The sequence below is a fragment of the Rattus norvegicus genome, chromosome 7 (assembly GCF_036323735.1).
Source record: "Rattus norvegicus strain BN/NHsdMcwi chromosome 7, GRCr8, whole genome shotgun sequence".
Lineage (NCBI taxonomy): Eukaryota > Metazoa > Chordata > Mammalia > Rodentia > Muridae > Rattus > Rattus norvegicus.
The window spans coordinates 76,050,047-76,072,786 of NC_086025.1; the positions used below are offsets into that span (position 1 = coordinate 76,050,047).

The 22,740-nt window shown below is 36.9% G+C and overlaps 1 protein-coding gene across 7 annotated transcripts in view; it reads right to left on the reverse strand.

The window, feature by feature from the left end:
- The window catches only part of Rspo2 (R-spondin 2), a 136,768-nt gene that overhangs the window by 62,830 nt on the left and 51,198 nt on the right, over nucleotides 1-22,740 (reverse strand). For all 7 annotated transcript variants that reach the window (XM_017595050.3, XM_039079750.2, XM_039079749.2 and 4 more), the window contains one exon: nucleotides 5,107-5,295. In XM_017595050.3, coding sequence (XP_017450539.1) covers nucleotides 5,107-5,295 — 189 coding nt within the window. The remainder of the gene's footprint in view (nucleotides 1-5,106; nucleotides 5,296-22,740) is intronic.

Here is a 22,740-nt window from a genome sequence, read left to right on the forward strand (position 1 = left end):
CTCAAAACAGAAGAAAAAGTTCCAGTTTAATTTTTGTGGCTGGGATAAAATATTTGAACAAGAGTTGTAGTGGATTTGGCCTAATGCTGCTTGTATTCTTATGTTAATTTGGGTCCCTAAATTTGTTTGCATATCATGTAAGACACTGCCCCCAGTTGGTTCTGATTGGAAAATAAAGATCCTGGCAGCCAATGGCTGGCCAGTGAAGATAAAAGCAGAACTTGAGATTTTCCCAGGCTTGACAGCAAGGGAAGAGGAGGAAGGAGAAGACCCACCATGCTCAGAGAAGAAGGAGAAGGAGAAGGAAAGATGCCACACTTGAGAATAGTGAAGGACAGGGAGGCATAACCAGTATATGAAGAAACCAGGAGAGGGCAGTCCAGTTCAGCAGCCTTCTGCATCCAGGACAGCCAAGATAGACTTTAGAATTTTGTAAGTACTAATTTGGGATTATTGGTGGGAGGGGGATTAACCACATGGAGGTTAGGAAGTAGCCTGTTTGTTGTGCTGTTTAAAGTATATCAAAATATAAAGACTGCATGTGTGTTTTCATTTGGGAATGTAAAACATTGAGATGGATAGTGAACCCACCAAAAAGTATTGCTACCAAAATTAGCTAAGATGAGGAAAGGCTTTATTTGGCTTTATTTGGATCAAGGTTACTATCCATCCTGTGGGGAAATTAAGATAAGAGTCAAGCAAAAAAAAAAAATCACATGACATCCAGAGTCTAGAATAGAGAGAAATGAATGCATCAATGCTGTCTGCTAAGTTGTTTCTTCTCTTACCTAGGTTTCTTCTGCCGATATAGGGAATGGTTCTGTTTCCTATGGGCTAGATCTTCCCAGATTAATAAACAATTGTGCCCATGGGTAATATTAAACAATTCCTCAATTGATACTGCCTTCCCAGGAAATTGTAGACTGTGGTAAGTTGACATTTAAAAGTAATAGCAAGTCAATAGTCAACATCAAACTAAATGGAGAAAAACTTAATTCCACTACAACCAAGGATAAGACTAGGTTACGTACTCTCTTCCTATCTATTCAATATAGTACTTGAAGTTCTAGCTAGACCAATAAGAAAACTAAAGGAGATCAAAGGGATCAAACTGGAAAGGAAGAAAAGGTATCACTATTTGTGAATGATATGATAGTATACATAAGTGACCCTAAAACTACTACCAGAGAACTCCTACAGCTGATAAACACCTTCAACAAAGTGCCTGGATATAAAATTAACTCAAAGAAATTAGTAGCCCCCCCTTTGTACAAATGATAAACTGGTCAAGAAAGTAGGGGAAAAATCACCCTTTAAAATAGCCACAAATACTCTAAAATATCTTGGTATAACTCTGACCAAGAAAGTGAAAGACCTATAAGACAGTAACTTCAACTCCCTGAAGAAAGAAATTACAGAAGCTAGAAGATGGAAAGATCTCCCATGCCCCTGAATAGGTAGGATTAACATTGTGAAAACAGCCATCTTACCAAAAGCAATCTATAGACTCACTGCAATCCCCATCAAAATTCCAGTACAATTCTTTACAGATCTTGACAGGGAAATTCTCAAATTTCATATGGAAAAAAACAAAAACTCAGGATAGCAAAAACAATGCTGCACAACACAAGAACTTCAGGTATCACCATCCCTGACTTTGAGCTATACTACAAGGTAATAGCAATTAAACTGCATGGCATTGGTATAGGAACAGACAGCTTGATCAAGAGAACCATATTGCAGCCCCAGAAATAAACGTGCACTTGATTTTTGACAAAGAAAGCAAAACCATTCAATGGGAAAAAAAGCATCTTCAACAAATGCTGCTGGTCTAACTGGATGTCTGCATGTAAAAAAATGCAAATAAACCCATATCTATTACCCTGCACAAAACTCAAGTCTAAGTAGGCCAAAGACCTCAACATAAAACCAGATACACTAAATCTCATTGAAGAGAAAGTGGGGAATAACCTTGAACTCCATGGTATAGGAGACGACTTCCTAAGCAGAACACCAATGGCTCAGGCTCTAATATCAACAATTGATAAATGGGACCTCAGGAAATTGAAAAGCTTCTGTAAGGCAAAGGACACTGTCAATAGGACAAAACAGTAGCCTACAGATTGGAAAAGGATCTTCACCAACCCTACATATGACATGGTGCTATTATCCAAAATTTATGAAGAACTCAAGAAGTTAGATACTGCCAACCAACTAGTCCAATAAAAAAAGGGGTACAGAACCAAATGGAATCCTCAACAGAGGAATCTCGAATGGTGAAGAAGGACTTAAATGTTTGAAGTCCTTAGTCATCAGGGAAATGTCTACCAAAACAAATCTAAGATTTCATCTTAGCAAGATTTCATCAGGAAATCTTACACCAGTAAGAATAGCCAAGATAAAATGATCAAGTGATGACACCCTCTTAGAGGCAAAGGAAAGGGGGAATGTGATGAAGAACTCTGTGTGTGGAGGTGGGGGGAGATCAGGAAGCAGACAATGTCTGCAATGTAAATAAATAAAATTATTAATTAAAAAAGCTACACAGTGAGTTCCAGGCTAGCCTGGGCTACCTGGGAACCCTATCTAAAGTAATCCTGTCATCATGAATTCTGAGTCAATCTACCCAGAACAACTTCTCATTATATAGTAAACCTGTACCTAAGTACTTAACATTTTATTTATGAACAGATGCTGATTTCTCCATATTTTATTTTCTATTTATAATATTCAATCCTAACAATGCAGAAAACACCTATAATCTTCATATATACCTGTCCCTTCACTGATACACTCAACCCCTACATTTTGGAAAGGGTATGTTAACCTGTTTCGGTAACTTCATCCAGCTAATGTAAATATACAACCTGCTTGCACTATATTCAGACAATTGAGAAAAATGTATAGAATAGAGAAACATCTATTATAGCACAGGACAGAAGCTAAACAAGTAGTGTTGCTGTGACATACAATCAATCTGATTATCTTTGGGTTTAACTAAATGACAGGTTTTTAACATCAATATAGCTGTGTGCTGCTTGTGAGTTAGGGTGGTAGTTAGGATGAGTGAGGAGAGAATATTGAACAAGAAGCCTATGATTGTGCCTGTTGACATTCTTGTTGAATCCCATGGTTACATGTGTCATTCTTCTTTGAGACCTATCTGTGTTTACTATTTGTCAACTTTGTTTTGAATTTAATATTTTTAAGACAATCTTCCAGGTAGAAGAAAGAAGGGAGTTTACATGTTCTGGAAAATATACTATATGCCAGCATTCATATTAAAAATAAATGCATAGTTTTATTTGCAAAAAAATTACAACTAAAATACTACTCTACACACTTTTTTCATTAACACCTAGGTAGGGACAAGGAAAAAATGTCTCCTATTGGTAGAGATTTGAACTGACACTTGTGCACACATTATATAAATATGCAGAGGACCTGGGCAATACCTAAATACCTAAAGATTTTAAAATATGTACTATAATTGAATGTACATGTTAAAAAGATGAATCAGGCAAATATGAAAAAGTATGTTTGTACATGGAAAAAAGAAGCATTCATAAATGAATACTCCTCAATGTTCCTATAATTCTTAAAGGCTGAAAGTGAGAATCTAATGAGTAATTAGCTAAATATTGCATATAAGATACAGAAATATATATATTAGCACAGAAATAGCCATAACTCATTGAACTAAAATCAGTCACAAATATGACATGCTTGTAAGGAGGGAAGACAAATTGTGCAGAGAAACACATTTTTGAGAACCGAAGCAAAGACATTAACCTTCAGTATCTTTGGGAAATGTGTTGCTTTTGGTCCTTGCATTTGAATTTTATTAAGATTCATTTCTAAGCTTTCTAAATAGGGGAATATGCAACAATTTAAAAGTAGAACTTTTATGTAAGTGAATTTGCTAATAAGTGAGAAAGAGAAAATGTGACAGAAACATCACCTAACATATCAGGGACAATAGAAGCTTACATTATCTGTAAGTATGCTCACAGCATACTTCAATAGGCTATTCCAGTGCTATTTTCATGAGCACTTATGAATTTTACAAACTTCATTCTGTAGATTCCAAGAAGCCACCTTCAGCCAACATATAGAGCAAAGTATTCCTGTACAGGAGGCTGGGGAGATGGCTTGGTGATTAAGAGCATTGAATGCTCTTCCAGCAGTCCTGAGTTCAAATCTCAGCAACCACATGGTGGCTCACAACCATCTATGATGAGATCTGATGCTCTCTTCTGGTGTGTCTGAAGACTGCTACTGTGTACTCAAATATAATAAATAAATATGTTTAAAAAATGCACAGGAGAATAAGATACTCAAATTTGACTAGAGGTGATCTGAGCCAGTAAGAACAGAAAACTGTTTCCAGGTGGACCACTGTCTTATGCATGGTAAAATCATAAACCTTAAAGACCAAAAATGCACTTAGAAATTCAACCAAGCTATTGATACTTGTAAGATATGTCCCTCAAATGATCGAAACAATTTCATGAAATAAAGGTAAATCCAAATTTCATTTAATCCTAATATTTCTATCTTGACTACTGGTACAAACTATTCTGTTACTTGACTAGAATGTTTTGTTAAAACAAAACAAAACAAAACAAAAACCTAAACACCTTAATTACATCTTTACCAGTAATGGTACTTCTAAAAAAATTTATAAATTTAAATATATATGTATATATATTTGTAAATCAAACAAGAGCTGGAAAAGAAAAGGAAAAAGAACTATAAAATTAAGATTAAATCAAAGATTTTTCATTCATATTAAAATCATTTGAAGGAGATAGTTGGTTGGTTTGCCAGCAGTAATTTCTCCTTATAAAGTTCTATCAAGCAAGCATTTTTTGATTAGGATAATGAGAAATGGTCAATCTAAATAACTGAAAGAATGTGTCTAACTTACGAAGTACCTACACAAAATACAAAGTATAAAAGTTCTCTTATCTCACCTTATTCATACTTGAAAGTTTTAGTTTAGAGAATATCTGCAGACTTGTTACATATTTTTTCCATAAAAATCTTAGCACATCATGTAAATTGCATATAGTAGGATAGGATGTACAAAAGGCAAATATTTACTTGCACATCTGTTCATATCTGGGGCTCGGTGTCCATAGTACCCTGATGGGCAGGAATGCAGACACTCTCCATACTGGCGCATCCCTTCTCTCCGAAGGAAAAAGAACAACTTCTGCTGACATCGGCTGCAGCCATTGTCCTTCGAACAAGACAAACAACCCTTGCAAATGGGATTTGATACATAACTAGCTGTAACAGAGAAACACAAAACAAAATTATTAGAATAGTAATGTGATTAGACATTTGGTCTATATACCATCATGCAAAGAACGACGTTTCAGATCATATACCCAAGAAGAGAACCTGTTACTGCCAGGTTTCTAAACCAATATAATTTCTGTTTTCTAACACTCATCTTTATTCCAATAGATGCTTATAGTTCTCGCCCCTTACCAAAGAAGCTTTTTTGCAACAGCTGGAGACTATTACAGAAATCTTCCCTGGTCAAAAATATGGAGACTATATGATTGCTGGAGTAAGAAACCCAAATGGATACATCTGGAAGGTAACCCCTACACTTAAGGCTCAGGGAAAATCATGGAAGAGGGGGAAAATATTCTGAGAGGCAGATATCAAGGATGCCTGTGGATGGATCATGTCTCCTAGATATGCCAGAGAAAATGCAAAGATGAACTTTTAACAATACGGTTGTCTGACTAAGACCAGCAAAAGGACACCAGTTGACATGCCAGTGCACACAAGAGAGTCCACATGCATGATCCCTCCCCTAGATAAGAGGTGTAGGTCAGTGGGTGCTTGAGAGGGAGAGATTCAGCTGCCTCCAGGAAAAAAATATCCCACCTAGGTTTGCCAATTCAAAAAGGTCAGTCATAGACACATACAGATGAATGAAGCTAATGGACTCTATAGCTAATATACACGTGGGTGCATATACACATGGGAATATATGTGGAACAATTACAATTAAAAAAATCATGAACTTGGGAAACCAGACTCTTGTGTAAGTTAAAGTGTAGAGAGGAGGACAAAAGTGATTTAGATGTAGTGGTCATATATGAAGCTCTCAAAAATACATTTAAAAAGAAGTTCCTGCTTTACTCACATAGAAATGCAAGCATATACCCTCACCCTGGCAAATGAACCATTTAAACTTTAATAGTAGGAGAAAAATAAGACATTTTCATCTCCAGAGCATAAAATTAACATTTAAATTTAACATGAGCACAAGACTTGAAGGGAATCCAAAACTAAACTTTCAAAGTTTCTTCTTTATCAATTAGAAACACCAATAAATTAAATTTTAAGTAAACAAGCACTTGCTATAACTTTTAAGGTGCTACTCCCAAGACTATTGGGCAAAATGACTAAACCAAGCAACAGACAAAAATAAATTTATAAAACATTAGCAGGAAAAAAAGCAGCCAAATCTCTATGAATGGCATGGACACACTGGGGGATGTTCACACTATGAATTTGGCTCAACAGTGAAAAATAAAACCTTAGGGAACCGTAGGAAAGGCAGGTATGAGTGAAACAGCAACAGGGAGATGAGAGTAATTAGAAGGCATTATATACATGTATGAAATCAAAGAAAATATTAAATAAAAGCTGCAATAAAGAAAGGATTTTAGAACACAAATACTCTCAAAATGCAGCCAGAAGAGGAACAAAATTAATACACTGAATCTTGATCCAAGAATCAAGACACACGGGCAAAAGGAATGTTCTGGAAAATGAGCAAAGATGCTTTATGGAGTAGGCGTGAGAAGATGAAGGTTGAGAGCTAACCTAGGAAGAGTTCTATGTGTACAGTCAGTTTCGAGGAGGTACTGTAGCAAATATCACAGTGTGGTTTAAGTGACATGAACTCCTCCCATATGCTATCATGGCCCCAAGTGTCTAAGCAGAGCTCACTTCTCAATACATTTTCTTCCTCTCTCCTGCTCTTGGTGGCCCCAGGCACCTCCTGGCTCAGTAACTGCAATCTCTCAGTCAGCTACCCCACTACCTCCCTGCCTACTTTTTTTTCTGTCTCCTGTAAGCATTTTTACTCTTTTGTTTTACTTTTTCTTTTTATTGAAAATAGATTTTTTTCTTACAGAATATATCCTGATTATGGTTTCTGTCCCTCTATTTCTCCCAAACACACACACACACACACACACACACACACACACACACACACACACACACACACACACACCTGGCTGACCTGGACCTCACATGTTCACCTGCCTCTACCACCCAAGTGCTAGGTAGGATTCAAAGGGTGTGCCACCAAGACCAGCTTTTCCTTGCTTGCTTAAAAAATGATGGAAATATTCTCTTTAGGAGATAAGGTAGGTATAAGGATAAGATGTAGAAATATAACCTTAAATTCAATATATCATCATAAAATTTGTTATTCCTAGTTAAAATCAGTAATTTAAAATACAAAAGATCCTCTGTGCACATGCTATAAAATTTGGAAACAAACACAGTCTGGTATTGAATCTTTTACTTTAAAAGGACATCCTTTTGTCGAACAAATAACCGTTACTAGTACTAAGAAATACATGTCCAGATGAGCAGATAGATACACACCACAGTGCCCTGTGCCCAGAGTATCATTCCTTTGTTTAGCAGGACTCAGATTCCAGAACACTGATAACTGTGGATGATCTATATAGGTTTTAGCACTATTAGATTCCCTAGCTCCTGGACTCACAGAGATCTATCCCGTGGACATTCTCTTTCTTAAAAACCTATGTATTCCAAATAGTCTTCAATTTATTGCCTCAATTCTGTAAATCTGGAATTGTAGAACAAAGCACAGATTGTCTGGAGATAAAGGTCTTTTTATCTATAAGTAATGCTATTGAATGAATGCTTTTCCAGGTATTCTCCACATTCATGTAGGTACATACAATATATGATTCATAAGTTTTCATAAATGTGATAATACAATGAAGCATAAGTTTTTTCCCTATTTCAAAGCAATAATCCACCTCAATGCTTTTAATCTGATTTCCTGGAAGCAGTTTTACCTGCAGCCTTTACTTAGCCCAAACCACTCAGGTATCTAGAGAATAAATACTCTTTCTGAAGATCACAACCATTTCTGTCCTTCAGCTTAATCTGATGGATTTAAACAATTAACAGAACTAGGAAATACTTCTCTCAGTCCAGAACTAATATGTCTTTCTAACCCCCAAACCCACATCTCACACACACACACACACACACACACACACACACACACACACACACACAGCGGGGGGGAGAGAGAGAGAGAGAGAGACAGAGAGAGAGAGACAGAGACAGAGACAGAGACAGAGAGAAAGACAGGGAGAGAGAGAGAGAGGAGAGGGAGGGAGGGAGGGAGGGAGGGAGAGAGAGAGAGAGAGAGAGAGAGAGAGAGAGAGAGAGAAGACAGACAGAGGGACAGAGAGATTTGATTGATTTTCTCACAAAGCAAAAATGATATGAGCCACATCCAGTCTAAATGCTCTGTTTACTTTTCCTAACTGAAATAGCTTGGGCTGCTAAGATTGTCTTCCTTCTCTCATTCTATGATAATTATACAACCTCTGTTAACCACTTGATTCAACTTTTTTTGGTTTTATTTTTGCATTGGATATTTTATGTATTTACATTTCAAATGTATACCCCATTCCCCATTCCCCCCTCCCCCTGCTTCTATGAAGATGTTCCCATTTCTACCTCACTATCCTGACATTCCCCTACACTGGGGCATCAAGCCTTCCCAGGACCAAGGGCTTCTCCTCCTATTGATGCCAGACAATGCCATCCTCTGCTAAATATGTAGCTAGAGCTATGGGTCCCTCCATGTGTACTCTGTGGTTGGTGGTTTAGTCCCTGGGAGCTCTGGGAGGTCTGGTTGGTTGATATGGTTGTTTTTCCTGTGGATTGCAAACCCCTTCACCTCCTACAGTCCTTTCAACTCCTCCATTGCGGACCCTGAAGCGCAGTTAGGTGCAGCATCCCATCTGGAGAGATGGCTCAGCCATTAAGGGACAGGCTTGACTCTTTCTTCTTAGGAGTTCCGCTAATCTCTCCGTTCGGGACTTTATCCTCTTTTGAACACTTCTAGAGCTCAATTCTGGGCTCATTCACCCTGAATTACATTGTTAACAATTTCTAGAAATTGTGATTTTTTTTAATAAAGCAGTTCCATTTGTCTTCTCTACATTCCCTGTTACTTTCAGAAAAGGTTTTACTCTAATATTGTTCTTGGTGTCCTGGGCAAGTGTGAGTTTCAACAAACTTAGAACCAAGTGAACATCTCTGTGTAAGAAAGGGGAAACAGTAATACTTACAGTAATAGGAGTAAATAATAGAGTGTGGATTGCTAGAAAAGAGAAATACAGAAGCTGTAATGGTGTTGAAAAACTGACTGGGAAGAGACCAGCTCTGTCATTTTTGAACAATGTCTACCTAAAGCCTCCACCCTGTGGACTGGCATTTAGAACTCTCGTCTGAACAACTAGGAGACTAAAGCAGGAACTGGAGTTCCTGCAGATCCTGCATCCAGAGCCCACCATAGAACCCTCTGCAGCCAGTGCTGCCTGGCTTCTGCTCTTGGAGTTAATTACAGATTAGCAAAAGGTTATTCAAATCTCAAAGCTAACTTTGAAGAGAGAGGAGAATTTGTAAAGTTTATACTCATAAGGGCATTTTTCTATCCCACAGTGATCACAAACTCAAGTGAAGCTATACTTGCTTGGAGTTCAAAGGTCAAACCAAGAGCACTTTATCATCATAAACCATACTCCATAGTAAGAAGTAGAGAGGAAAGGGAATTACAGAACCAAGGGAATCAACAAATTAAAGGCTTTTTTTTTGTTTTGTACTTATGTATCAAAAGACTACTTTAATCTTGACCACAAAGATTTCATAGTCAACAAATTTCACCCTACACTTATTTTTTAAAAGGTATTCTTAAAACTGTTACAAAGCACTGCTTCGGTTACTTGAACCTGGACAGACTTAAGCAATAAAAAGTGAATTAGGGAATGGATGCTGTGGTCTGTATCTTCCCATCTCTATAACCTGACCCTTGAGGAATGCTTGTGAAGCAGGAGCGAGGCTCCACGCCCAAACCTAATGATCTATTAAGACTCCTCCAGGCACGGGTTTCTAATACTGCCCGCTACCAAAGAACAAGAGTAAAGTGAGTTTGCCAACCTCTTGCTCCGATCCTCTAGCAGACTTTCAGTTTAACTGACCTTCATTCCATGCCAATTATCTCCGCAGACTTCACTGTACTGTAAATCAACACTCCAAGAGTAGTTCAACCAGAGTCTTTCCATCTATTATGTATGGTAACTACCCTAACTCTGGATCCAAACACAAGCCAAACAGAGACTTAGGCATGACTATTTTATCAAGGTCGTAAGTCAAATGGCTCTGTCTATTTCTGTGAGATTTAATTCAAGTGTGCAGGTGGATAAACATTTCTTAATTCTCAGCTTTGATGCCCATGTTTATTTGTTTTTTTCCTGTAAGCTTCAACTTCTCCAACCTCAAAGCCTGCTGAGATCCAGAGCCTTGTACGTCCAACCAAAACATGTTCCCAAATCTAGACCCACCCAAGACTGGAAAGATGAAACTCCTCACATGAGACATGGAGAACACTGAAAAAAGCAGTGGTGATTCTGCATGAGGCCAACCACATCTCCTGGACATGTTTGGATCAAGGAACAATTTCACATTGCCAGTTCTTTATCACGAGAAAGCATACTTAGAACTTGATCATAATTGTGTCTATCCAATTGTGTTCCTTTGGAATTGTAAAGCAAATCTGGCCTTTTGTATTAATCTTGATGTTTTAAGTTCTATCATGTGTTAAATATATCAGCAATTCACATTTTTATCTTATGTGTTGAGCAGCCATGTGTCTCTACAATGTTCCGGACACTTTTTAAAAGTGCTCCCCTGTTCTGGAATTAGCCCCTACCAAGGGAGACAAGCACTAAGTTTCTTCTAGGAACAGGCATCTATTTTTCACAAAGGGATGGATGTCTATTTCTGAAAATAGGGGGACTCAGAAATAGGCTGTTGGCACCTTAACATCACTCATTTTCTCATTAAATACTGTTTAATTGTGTTACACCAATTTCTAAACTAAAATGTCAGTGTCACTTTATTACTGGAGCTAATCATGAAATTGCTAAAGTGCATAGTCATCCAAAAGTCCAAAGTGTATATAGTAAAAATAAGTAAATTTGTGGCACCAACAATTTGAATGAAATCCAGTACAATTTAACGTGTGTCCAGATGCTTTCCATAAGTCCTTGACAACGCTGCGATGAAAGTCCAGCAATTCAGTGTATCAGCATATTCAACAAAGCAACCAGGCCATCAATTAGTGAGTCAAAGAACATTGGGTTAAAATCCGTTACTCCTATCTGGATACTTTCCTGGTTTGCATGAAACTAATAGTTCCATAAAATATCACCATAAATCATGGAATGCAATTAATATGAAAACAGATTTTAATATTGTATGTTCAAAAAGTCATCATAGCCAAGATTGAAAAATTTTGAAATTTGAAATGTTATTAAAATTTAGATATACACTACTAAATGTCATCCATTATAGTTTTAGGAGAGAAAATAAACATGAATTTAATATAGAAAAACTGAACATAATAACCAAGGGTAAAGTTTGTGCAAAAAAATTCCTTTGGCCGTCTAGAGTTTAACGATATTTTCTCAGTATTTCTGTTCATTTCTCACCACAAGTTGTTCAAGAATATTTTTCCAAATAAGACTTACACAAGATAGGGTCTGAGTGCTGCAAGAAGTGGGCATCAGACCCCATCTCTAGCCAGCATCTACCTCCAACTGATAACTGCTAGTCAAGGAAAAATTAAGTTTCTTCCACAGAGTCTCACTGGGTATACAGAGCACACACAAGGGCAAGCCCCATGCCCAGCAGTAGATGGTCAACACAAAATGAACTCTGTTTTTCTTAACCATACAAGTCTTTTGTTTACATACTAGAGCTTCTGGTTTTTGTGTATTGATGGGATTCCTATGTGTGCACATGTGTGTCTTTGCAACTTGGTGTTTCTTGTAATTTTCTTTGGCTCCTTTTTTATATTTGTTTGTTTTGTCCTATTCTGATTTGTTTGCTTTTTGCTTAATGTTTTATTTTATTACTATTTTTTAGATGCCCACTTGTTTTCTAATAAGAGAGAAACAGAAAGACGTGTGCATTGGGCAGGTGCGGAGGTGGAGAAGATCTGGAAAAAGTTGCAGGGAGGGAACACTATATCCAGTAACAACTGTATGAAAAAATCCAGTTTTAATAAATGAATAAATAAAGGAAAACAAACAAAAAAGTGAAATAAAGTTTTAGAAAGCTGTGCCTTCATACTCAAGCAGTACCTCTGAGAAGTATTTATTGCATAGCTAGAAGTGTTATTAGCAATAATTCTATTTTATGCACTCTAATTATGTCAATTAAAAACTTGGATATCTGCTTACATCTAAAAGTATTCATTGGGAAAATAATATTTCCAAAATATATACACTCCCAAAATATGGAACTCTTTTAATGAAATTAATGTTTTCCTTTTCTAATTTTTTTTTGTTTTGATTTTGGAAGCACCACACCCTGGAAGCCGAGATCAGTACCTGGCTTGAACCATTAAGAACTAAGTCACAGGAGCGTGTTACCACACCGTGCTCAGAAATCACTCCTCTGAATTAAAGGTTTTAACATTCTGCTTCCAACAAAATAGATGTCACAGTAGAAAAAGTTAACATTAGAAGAATGTAGTTTTAAATTATGAGATTATGAAGAGGTTCGCAAATCTATTTAAACACATGAAGTGCTAATACCTTCCCAAACATAAATTACTACAATTGTAAGTCCCTAATTACTCTCCAGAGCCAGCACTATTTCAGCCGTAAGCTTCATAAACTGGTACTATGGGCAAACATTTACAGCCATGATTAACTACAGCCACAGGATGGTTCATTGCCTGGGCTTTTTTCTTTCTTTTTCAAATACAAGTCAGGGAACCAGAAGGTCTGCAGGAAGCATACGCCTCTAATGCTTACTGCAAATCAGCTAAGATATCCCAAGATGCTCAGAACACTTAGTAACTGTTACAAAAGGCAGAAGGGCAACATGAAGATGCTGCCTTACATGGCATTGCTTAAGGGCAGGGCAGACCTATCCAGAATGTGACGAACACATTCTCTTCCTAACATAACAACTAACAGACTTCATTAATATTCAAGACAAGCTGCAAGACTGGAAGAGATAGAATGACTATACCAATGGTTGAAAAAGCAAAAATAACTTTGGTAAACTCATTCCACCTTAAGAAAATGCTAAATTCCTTCAATGTACTTCACCAAAAACTGAACCAAAGAGGAACTGTAAGCATTGTGTTGGGAGCCACAGAAACTTGACAGAGCATCCAAAAAACAAAAAAAAAAAAAAAAAAAACAAAAACAAAAAAACAAAAACAAAACAAAACAAAAAAAACACATAGTTCACAATATGAAGTACCATGTATACACATTCACATTCATGATGGTGAGCTTTGTCAACATGACATAACTTAGAACCACCTGGAAGATACATTCAATATGGTATTGTCTCCATTGGGCATTTCAATTTAAGAGTGTCTTTTTTAAGTTATTTGATGGATAGAAACCCTACTCACTGTGGGCAGCACCATTCCCTAGACAGGTATGAACTTTAAAGGAGTAAAAAATTACACTGAGCACAAACAAGCAAGCAAGTGAACATAGATGGACTCATTATTCTCTGCTCTTGGCTGAGGATGTAATGAGACAAGCTAAATTCCCTGCCTTAACTTCCCCACAATGATGAATTGGGCCCTAGAACTGTAAGTAAAATAACCTCTTTTCTCTCCTAAATTGTCTTTTGTTGGGATATTTTATCACAGCAATAAAAATGAAATTCACAAAGACAGACAGGGAGAGAGGCAGAGAGGCAGACAGAAAGAGATAGAGACAGAGAGAGGGAGAGGGGAAAGGCAGAGAGGGAAAGAGATAGAGATGGAGAGAGGGAGAGGGGGAGAGAGAGAAAGAGAAAGAGCATGAAAGCTAACAGGAGAGCTGTGGAAGGAATAAGATCTTGCAGGAGAGGAGGTTGCCAAAGATATGGAATGGAAGTAGGTGACTCCAATGGGAATACATGATAAACTTGAAAGGAAATGTCTGAATGAAACACAACACTGTGTACAATGAATACAAGGTAATAAAAGAAAGGAAGAAATATACTTCAAAAATATATTTTCTAATAAGTTAATATCAAAATTCAAGTTATAAGATACAGGAAAAGAATAATCATCCATAGAGCACAAAAAAACCTCTCAACTCAATACTTAAAATAACCACAAATGTTGAATTTTTTTTCTATAACCAACATTCAGTTTGGGAGTCCAAGCCTTAACAAGCTTTATTCTTCTTTGTAACCTGACAAAGTGTAGGACACAAAAGCTTTCTGCATATCCCTACACCTGATGTTAATTCTGATATGTAATGAAAAATGTGCCAAGATGGATGAGAACACACTTATCCCAAAACTAAACTACTAACACACATGCACACACGCACACATACACAAGCACACACACACATATACACAAACACACACACACAAGCACACAGACACACACACACACACACACACACACATGAGAAAAACAACCAGCCACCAACAATATAAGGTCTTCAGCTGCAAGTATCCATAGCATTAATTATTCAGTAAAAAAACATAATGTCTGTTCATTTTTTTTCCAACAAAATGGTCTGGAAAATGGTCCTTCTTTTCAAAACAAAGGAAGAATCCTATCATATGCTCTATAAAACAAGCCACCTGCTGGGATCCACACAAAAACATAATTTACTCTATGAAACTGTTCTAATGCCAAAAGAAAATCTTAAAGTTAGAATGCGTGAGATCCTCTAAGCCATGGTTAGAAACTGCTGTGCTATACAAATTACTCATGCTTAAACTTGGCTTAAGCTTTAACAACACACTTAAAAGACCCATGACAAAATATAGGCACAATGCTGTGCTCATGGGAACCCCACCATAAGCAGATCTAAATATATACATTCGTGAAGATTGTGAAACCGGCACTTTCACATGGTTCTGTGTTTATACAACGAGATAATCTATTTACTTAAATAGAAAATAAATGCTCACAAACCCAAATTTGTGTCCCATAAAACATTTAAATACTTCTTACTCTAACACTATGTGAAAAGAGTTTTGCATTTTAAGTACTACAACATATGTGTCAAGGTCTGGCCCATATAACTACCACTATGCAAAAGATTCCTTTCTACCTAGGCCAAGATTAAATTAATTTAAAAGGAAGGAAGGTGGTATCATAGAGTCTATTCAACTCTACATAGGACACCTACTTTCTAGAAAACAATGCATTTGTTAACTCCTGCTTACACCATCTTTTAGAGCAATAAATGGAAAACAAATTGAATGGCCTATTTCATGTCAAACATAAAACCCACAAAAAGAAACCAACTATAGGGTCCCTGTGATCTAGAGATGGAAACTTCCACAGCCCTCAACACTGGGTTTTGAAAGAATGAATGAACACATGCTTGTTAGCTCTATTGCTCTTGAAGACAAAACAAATGTTTAACTTTATGGAAAAACACTAACACTGAAGTCTGGCAAAGATTATCATGCAACAGTAATGACAGCTATGACTTTCACTTTTAAACAGTAGTGCATTCCTGTACATATCCAATGTGGGTCATCATTTGCACCAATCACCTGTGTGCACAAGCGTCAAACTAAGTCGCCACAAAATCTCCTGACTTACAAAGATTTTGTTCTCAATTTTCAAACCAATGTCCTACATTACTTGCTTATGACGGCATTTTAATATACTTTAATGGGTGGTTATGCTAACTTCACATTCACCCATACCTGATGCCCCAAATGAAATTTATTCTAAGATGATTCTTACATTCAGATCAAGAAAAAGAAGGATGTCTCAGAAACATGAAAGTAAAGAGTTACCACTAGAGATCATGCTATATGACCGAAGAGCAATGCTTCTTGTACTTCTTGAGAACATACTTATCATTCAGAATCTCCAGGCATACGAGTGAATAAACAAATTAAGAAACCTTTCTGAGGTCATATAGCTTGAATATGGCCCTCACCTTTTACTTCAAAAGAAGCCGTGTATTTTTTGTTTCCACACTAAGGAAAACATATACAGCATTTAGAAAGAAAAGGCACTAAAACCGTGAAAATCGTTAAAACATCTCCAACCAACACTTCCAAATAAAATTACTGTTACATCAAAGAGGACAACGGGGGAAACTGAGTTACAAGTTTCTTCTGGCAGAAGTTAAAGAGAAATCTCCAAAACTATAAATGAAAGTCTTTAACTGTTTGGTCAGATAGCAAAAGGCCAGCACTTTTTAAGCAGAGAGCTCTACTTGACAAGTTCAAAGAAAACAAAAATCACCCTCAAACCATGCAATTTCCTGCAAATGGGCCACTCTCTTCACTGTCTTTGAAGACAGAGCCCATTCTGGCTAAGGGGCCTTTGAAGTCACTCAGAAAGCATACCTATGTAATTAAAAGGCCTCAGAACCCCATTCAAATGACCCAAACTGGACTTTAAGGATACACCAAAGAGAGAAATGTGGACGGATTTGGGAGTAAGTTGTCCACTACCCTGACTCTTCTCTACTTCCTCTAACATTGGAAGTAAAAGGTACATATATGTATGGAGATGCACTAATTGAAAACTGTTAATAGTACTTGATGACTCTCAGGAAGGATTCTTATAGATGAATTTGAATAAGCATATGAAACAATACAAACACATAAGACAGCAAAATGTCGATTCAAATGTTTACATATGTTATTCTGAATCATATGTATATTGTTAAACATTAGGTCCTTTATGTCAGGTGTTCAGGATTCAATAAATATTTTCAGAAACATTTGTCTTTCATACTTGATTATCATTTTCTAACCTACAGTCAGTATCAAGTATTCTAATAATAGCCATTGATATTTTTTCTTCTAGTTAGAATTTCACCCGATATCACACATTGCATCAGGTTTTCCTATCTCTTTAAATTTGTAATCTGAAACAGTCCTTTCATGAGTATCATATTTTTCTTTTTATTATATTTTTATTATTTAAAATATTTTTTTTAAATTTAAACATTTTTTGATAGTTCCCCCTCCATCAAATCCTTCCAGATCCCATTCCCCTCCCTACCAATACAACATCAAAACCAAGAAAACAAAATAAAACAAAATCCATTTAAAAAAAAAAAACAACAAAACCAAAAAAAAAAAATTAACCCCACCAAACTCTAAGCAAATAAACACACACACACACACACACACACACACACACACACACACACCCCCTTTGGAGTCCATTATGTGTTAGCCAATTACTCCCGAGCATGAGGCCTGCCCCAGAGTGAGTGATAAATTCAGTGGAACTCCACTGGAGAAAACGGAGTAACGAACTCTGACTGTAAAGCTCAGGAAGGCAGTTTTGTGTTTACAGCTAAACTTTCCAAACTAGAGATGGAATTAGAATAGTTCCAAAATAAGAAATATAAGTGGAGAAATTAATGATGTTCTAGAGAATTTAACAAAGTTGGAATGAAGCTCAGAGATAAAGTCAAACATTTAAATAAACAAATATAAAAAGATAAACTCAGAAGGAGGAAAAAAAATAATAGGATAATCCTAAAACAAATGCAGGCCAAAGGGCAAGTTTCCTGAGTCATATAAGAAATCGTCAAAAATAAAAAGTTAAAACCGCCCCTAGTAGGGTGTAATGTGCTACTTAAAATGGATAAAAAGTATTATAGCTTACCAATTCTCTAAAATTAAATTAGCTTCAGAATGCAATGCAAATGAAAAGGCAGGTAAGTTCCCACAGTAAGGAGATCATCCTCTACAGCCACAGTACTTACTGCTGCTAATCCTCAGACATGTATGCAACATGGACGAGACGCTCATGCGCCTGTCTGCTTCCACGTGTGCGTTTGCGAGTGCGTGTGCGTGTGTGTGTGTGTGCATGTGTTCGTGTGTGTGCGTGTGTGTGTGTAAGTTACCCAGGAGATTATCTAATAATTCTAATGAACTAAGCTCTCTTTACGATGAAGTGATTTGACCAAACCCACATTAACTAAGTAATCAAACTTAGCATCACTAAAAAATGGAACAAAGTATACTGCACACTCCCCTCCCAGTGTATGGTGACTAGGTGTCACCTCTACATTGATGCTTTGTCAACAGACACTTGCAAATATTTTTGTCATACTGTCTCTAGCTGCATTTTCAGGGATGAAGAGTTTGGCACCATGGAAACCATTTTCTTATTCTTCTCATTCTCACCAACAGTGCCGGGCCAATAACCAATTTCCAAAAAAGGTGCAGCAAATGGAGAAAAGCAAAAGTCAGTAAACACTGATTATAAGGAGTTGGGGTTTTGTGCAATACAAGACAGAATCCTTACACTGATCCACAAAGGTAAGTGTGTATGCAAACATATGCTCACACACACACACACACACACACACACACACACACACACGGCAATAAGTAGAATTAGCTGTTTTCTGGGGAATTGGTTCATTATCTTGTCTCGTGCACAGTTGAGCTCCCACAAAGTCTCATTTGTGTTTTACTCATACCATATAGAAATTTGTTCTATAAAAATTCTCAATTTCTTGCTCATTCTCTGAAAGGAATATGACACGCCCACATTCCTGCTTAAGTTATCAGCTAAAGCACAGTAGCATGTATCCATGTATTAACACAGAGTCCATCGCGGGATGTTATGCTTGTAATGAGCCTCGCCCACAGAACGGTGGCTGTCTGGACTCTGGGGAGCACCATCCATATTTGGGCAACACACCAAAGTTCATGCTGTCTCCGACAACCTTTCGCCGACATCTAATTCAGTCACTCACAAGAATCCTTGAGTCATCTTATAAACCACTGCAAATGTCCTCAGTGTGAATTAATTGTTAATCCATAACATGATGGTTTTTTAACTGGAACTTAGTAGAACTGGCATAAAAAGAACAGATGTTATCACATAAATAGTATTAATAAAAACCAAATTAGATTCACATACGAAACTATTATAAACACATGTAAATGTTTCTTAATTTTATAACCATGTCAAACAAATACACTATGCACAATGCTTGCAATTTTTTAAGTCTATGTTCATAGAGTAAAAGTTTACTAATAGGCTATATGACAAAATCATAAATCTGGAAAAAAAAGGTAAAGTCATAAAAAGAAAAACAACAAATTGGAAATGTTGTATCATACAACAAATAACATTTTTATTGAGACTATTTGAAAACCTAACAAAAAGAAATGGAAAAGTTCAAACAATCAAATATGCTGTTCAAAAGATATACATGGAGATGTATTGAACCTGACTAGGGACAAAGGATAAATCAAAATAGAAAGTCTTCCTCATCCTTTGTTGAGTTTAAAATATTGATTCTCTAAGAAATACAAGTTTTAGCACTGAGGCCAGAGAATCACAAGTTGTAGGTCAGAGTGAGTAACATAATGAGACTCTATCTTATTTTTTATGTGAACATTTAACCTCTCTGTCTCCATTGTCCCCCTTTAATCATGGATGGGAGGGCAGAAAAAAGGGGGAATATGGGGAGGGATAACTAAAACTCAAGGCTTTCTGAGTAAGTCAAATGGAAAGCTATTCTATAGAAACTTCATAAAATATATACACATAATATATAGAAAATATTATACATATAATAATATATATTAGTTTTAATGTAATAGCCTACAATGGTGGGACAATCCTCCAAATATCTGCCTGACAAAATATTCCCAATGGCACAATTTTGCATGAATGTTACAGGAGTAGCCCAACCACCTTATGATTGGATATAAGGCTCACCCCATGAGATAAACCTTGCACTGTTAGTAGGGCCAAGAGTCTGTGGATAGATGGGTAGTACACCTTGAAAGAGAACCTAGTTATTATTATTCTGCTGAAGGAATATAGAATGATAACCACCGCTAATGATTTATTACTATACCCACATATTAGTTTATCTCTCAATCCCTATCATAGAGGCTACAGCTTATAGTAGATATCAACTAACCCAGAGACCATCAACCAGCCGGTATAAAGAGAAGTAAGAGTGATCAACCGTAAATGGGAGAGTCATATCGCATGTCTCCCCAAGGCTCTGGAATCTTCACAGAAGAGTGGGTAGAAAGACTGTGAGAGCCAGAAGTGAATGACTTTAAGAAAACATCATTTTCAAAACAGAACAGGAAAGTGCCACTTATGAGCTCATAAGTTTTAACCACATGCACAAAGCCTGTTCAAGATCAAACCAGACAAAATCCCAGCATGGGAAGTTGGAAGAGGGAGGTGTTGATGAGCATGAAACCATACCGCTCACTGAGGAGCTACTGGCATCTGATGTCTTCTTGAAGAGGGAGAGTCAGTTTTCTTTATTTATGTGACCTCATATGCTGACCATTACAGAGAAGGCCCCACTGTCAAGAGTATCTGAGCAACACAACTACACTAAATTGGAAAAAGAAAAAAAAACTTTAGTTGGATACATAGGTGAAAATGGAGAGTTGAACCCAGAAGTAGTCAAGATACTGTGTTAAATTCTCAAAAATTAATAATAATAAATACCTTTTAAAATAAAGAGTAAACTTAAGAAGTGGGCTCTCTGAGAGCACAACCAAGCATCTGTAATAATGTCAGGAATTGATGCCTGGACCAGGAGGGGGCATCACTTGGAATGTAAATAAAGTAATTAATTAAAAAATGTTTAAGGAGGAAAAAAAGGAAATGAACCTTCAAATATCTCTCCTGGTAATATAAACTAGTATAAATCTTCTAGAACAGTACTTGGCAATACTGAATTTTCTGCCTAACCCAATAACATCATTCCCAAGAATCTAGCTGAAAAAATAATTAATTGGGTAAATGCACAAATAAATTCAGCTTAGATTATAGAATTTGTTTAAATAGTCGGTTAACAACCTACCATACATCTACAAAGTACTTTATGCCTAATAACTATCGATATTGACTGCAAATAGCTATTGATTGATTATGTATGATGGTGTTAATATGTTCAGAAGACTTTTTATGTAAAAGATTCAGAGAACAGATTATAAAATCATGTATATTCCTATTTTTCTTTATTTACAAAAAGGACATACAGCATATATAATGTGAGATTTTGAAATATTAACTAAGAGGTTTTTTTTTTCTTTTACTTCATTCAGCCCTTAGTCTTTTTTACACTCAAATACACAAGTGGAATTCGCTGGCTCAGAGAAGATCGCTCAAAGAAAGTAAGACAGATGCTCAAATTTTGAGTTTCCAAACAGAATTTTAAAATCTTGGAACAGGCAAAGCTCTGTTCTTTCCTTTAATTTTACTTCATTGTAAGACACTTGGCTTTGAGTACTATAACCAGAAACTCAAGACTCAGAACAATAAATGTTCTCATAGGTAAACATGGAACAGTATCTATCAGAACAAATTACCTACTCTGGCTGGATAAAGATGTTGAGGGAAAGAATTGGAAAGAGGGGTTGAATAGGTCCTTCCAAGGAGACACAGCTTCTCACCTTACAGAAATGGTAAAATTGTAATCTGTATCCCGCTGGTGAGTTTAAGAATCTGAAAACAAAAGACACATCATAGTTAACTGCACCCACCAGGAGTACTCATTCTCTTGAGACTCAAACCAACAGCTCGGGTGAGAAGGTAGGGAGACCTCCAGGTAAAGAGAACTTGAGGTGATCTCTCTAGCCTGAAACAGTACAGGAGAAGCCATCCAAAATGTGTCTATAGTGAACTGAGAGAACACCGGCTGGAGACAGCCACAGAGCCAAGGCAGAAATGTAGACTCTGCGAGGTGAGCAGAGCCCCCACTTACACACGTGACGCTATGCAATGACATGCACTAGGCAAGGAAGGGGACAGATGAACAATGACGGCCCACAGCTGGAAGAGCGGTGTCACAGGACTCTGGTCCTCCATGGCCTTCTGTCCCCAAACATGATGCAATCCTTGGTGTCCAAGTGGGTGGAGGAGAACAAGGGTCAGGATCATCCAGAAATGAGATGGAAAAACATTTAATCGGGACAGCTTACTATACAATTACTTTTCCTCTAAGAACTTTTCCTCTAATTCTCGAGCTAGAAACCAACTCTGAGTATGGAAAATAAAGTGACTATTTGCACCACTGAGCAAGGGCACTTCGTAGGAAAGATCTGCCTTGCACACAGATGCAGAGAAATACCGGGCAGTGGTGTCAAATAATGTTACTGCAAGTTTCTGTTGTTGTCGTTTTTAGGGTAACATCTTGCAGGGATCCACATTACTTTAACCAGTTCCCATGTTCAAAAAGGAGTTAATTATTCTATCAAAATAAAGAATTTCAGGAATAATTATATTGCCAAAGTAATTTTGATAACAGAGACACCATGTCTCTTCCCTCCTTAGTCCTTGCTTTAAGTTGTCCAGAGTTTCAAATGCAGAACTAATTTAAAACAAAACAGAAAAAAAATCACCTAATCAGTGATTTCCCTGAAAGGACAAAGCAGGGCGCGTGTAGTTTTTCCAGCATG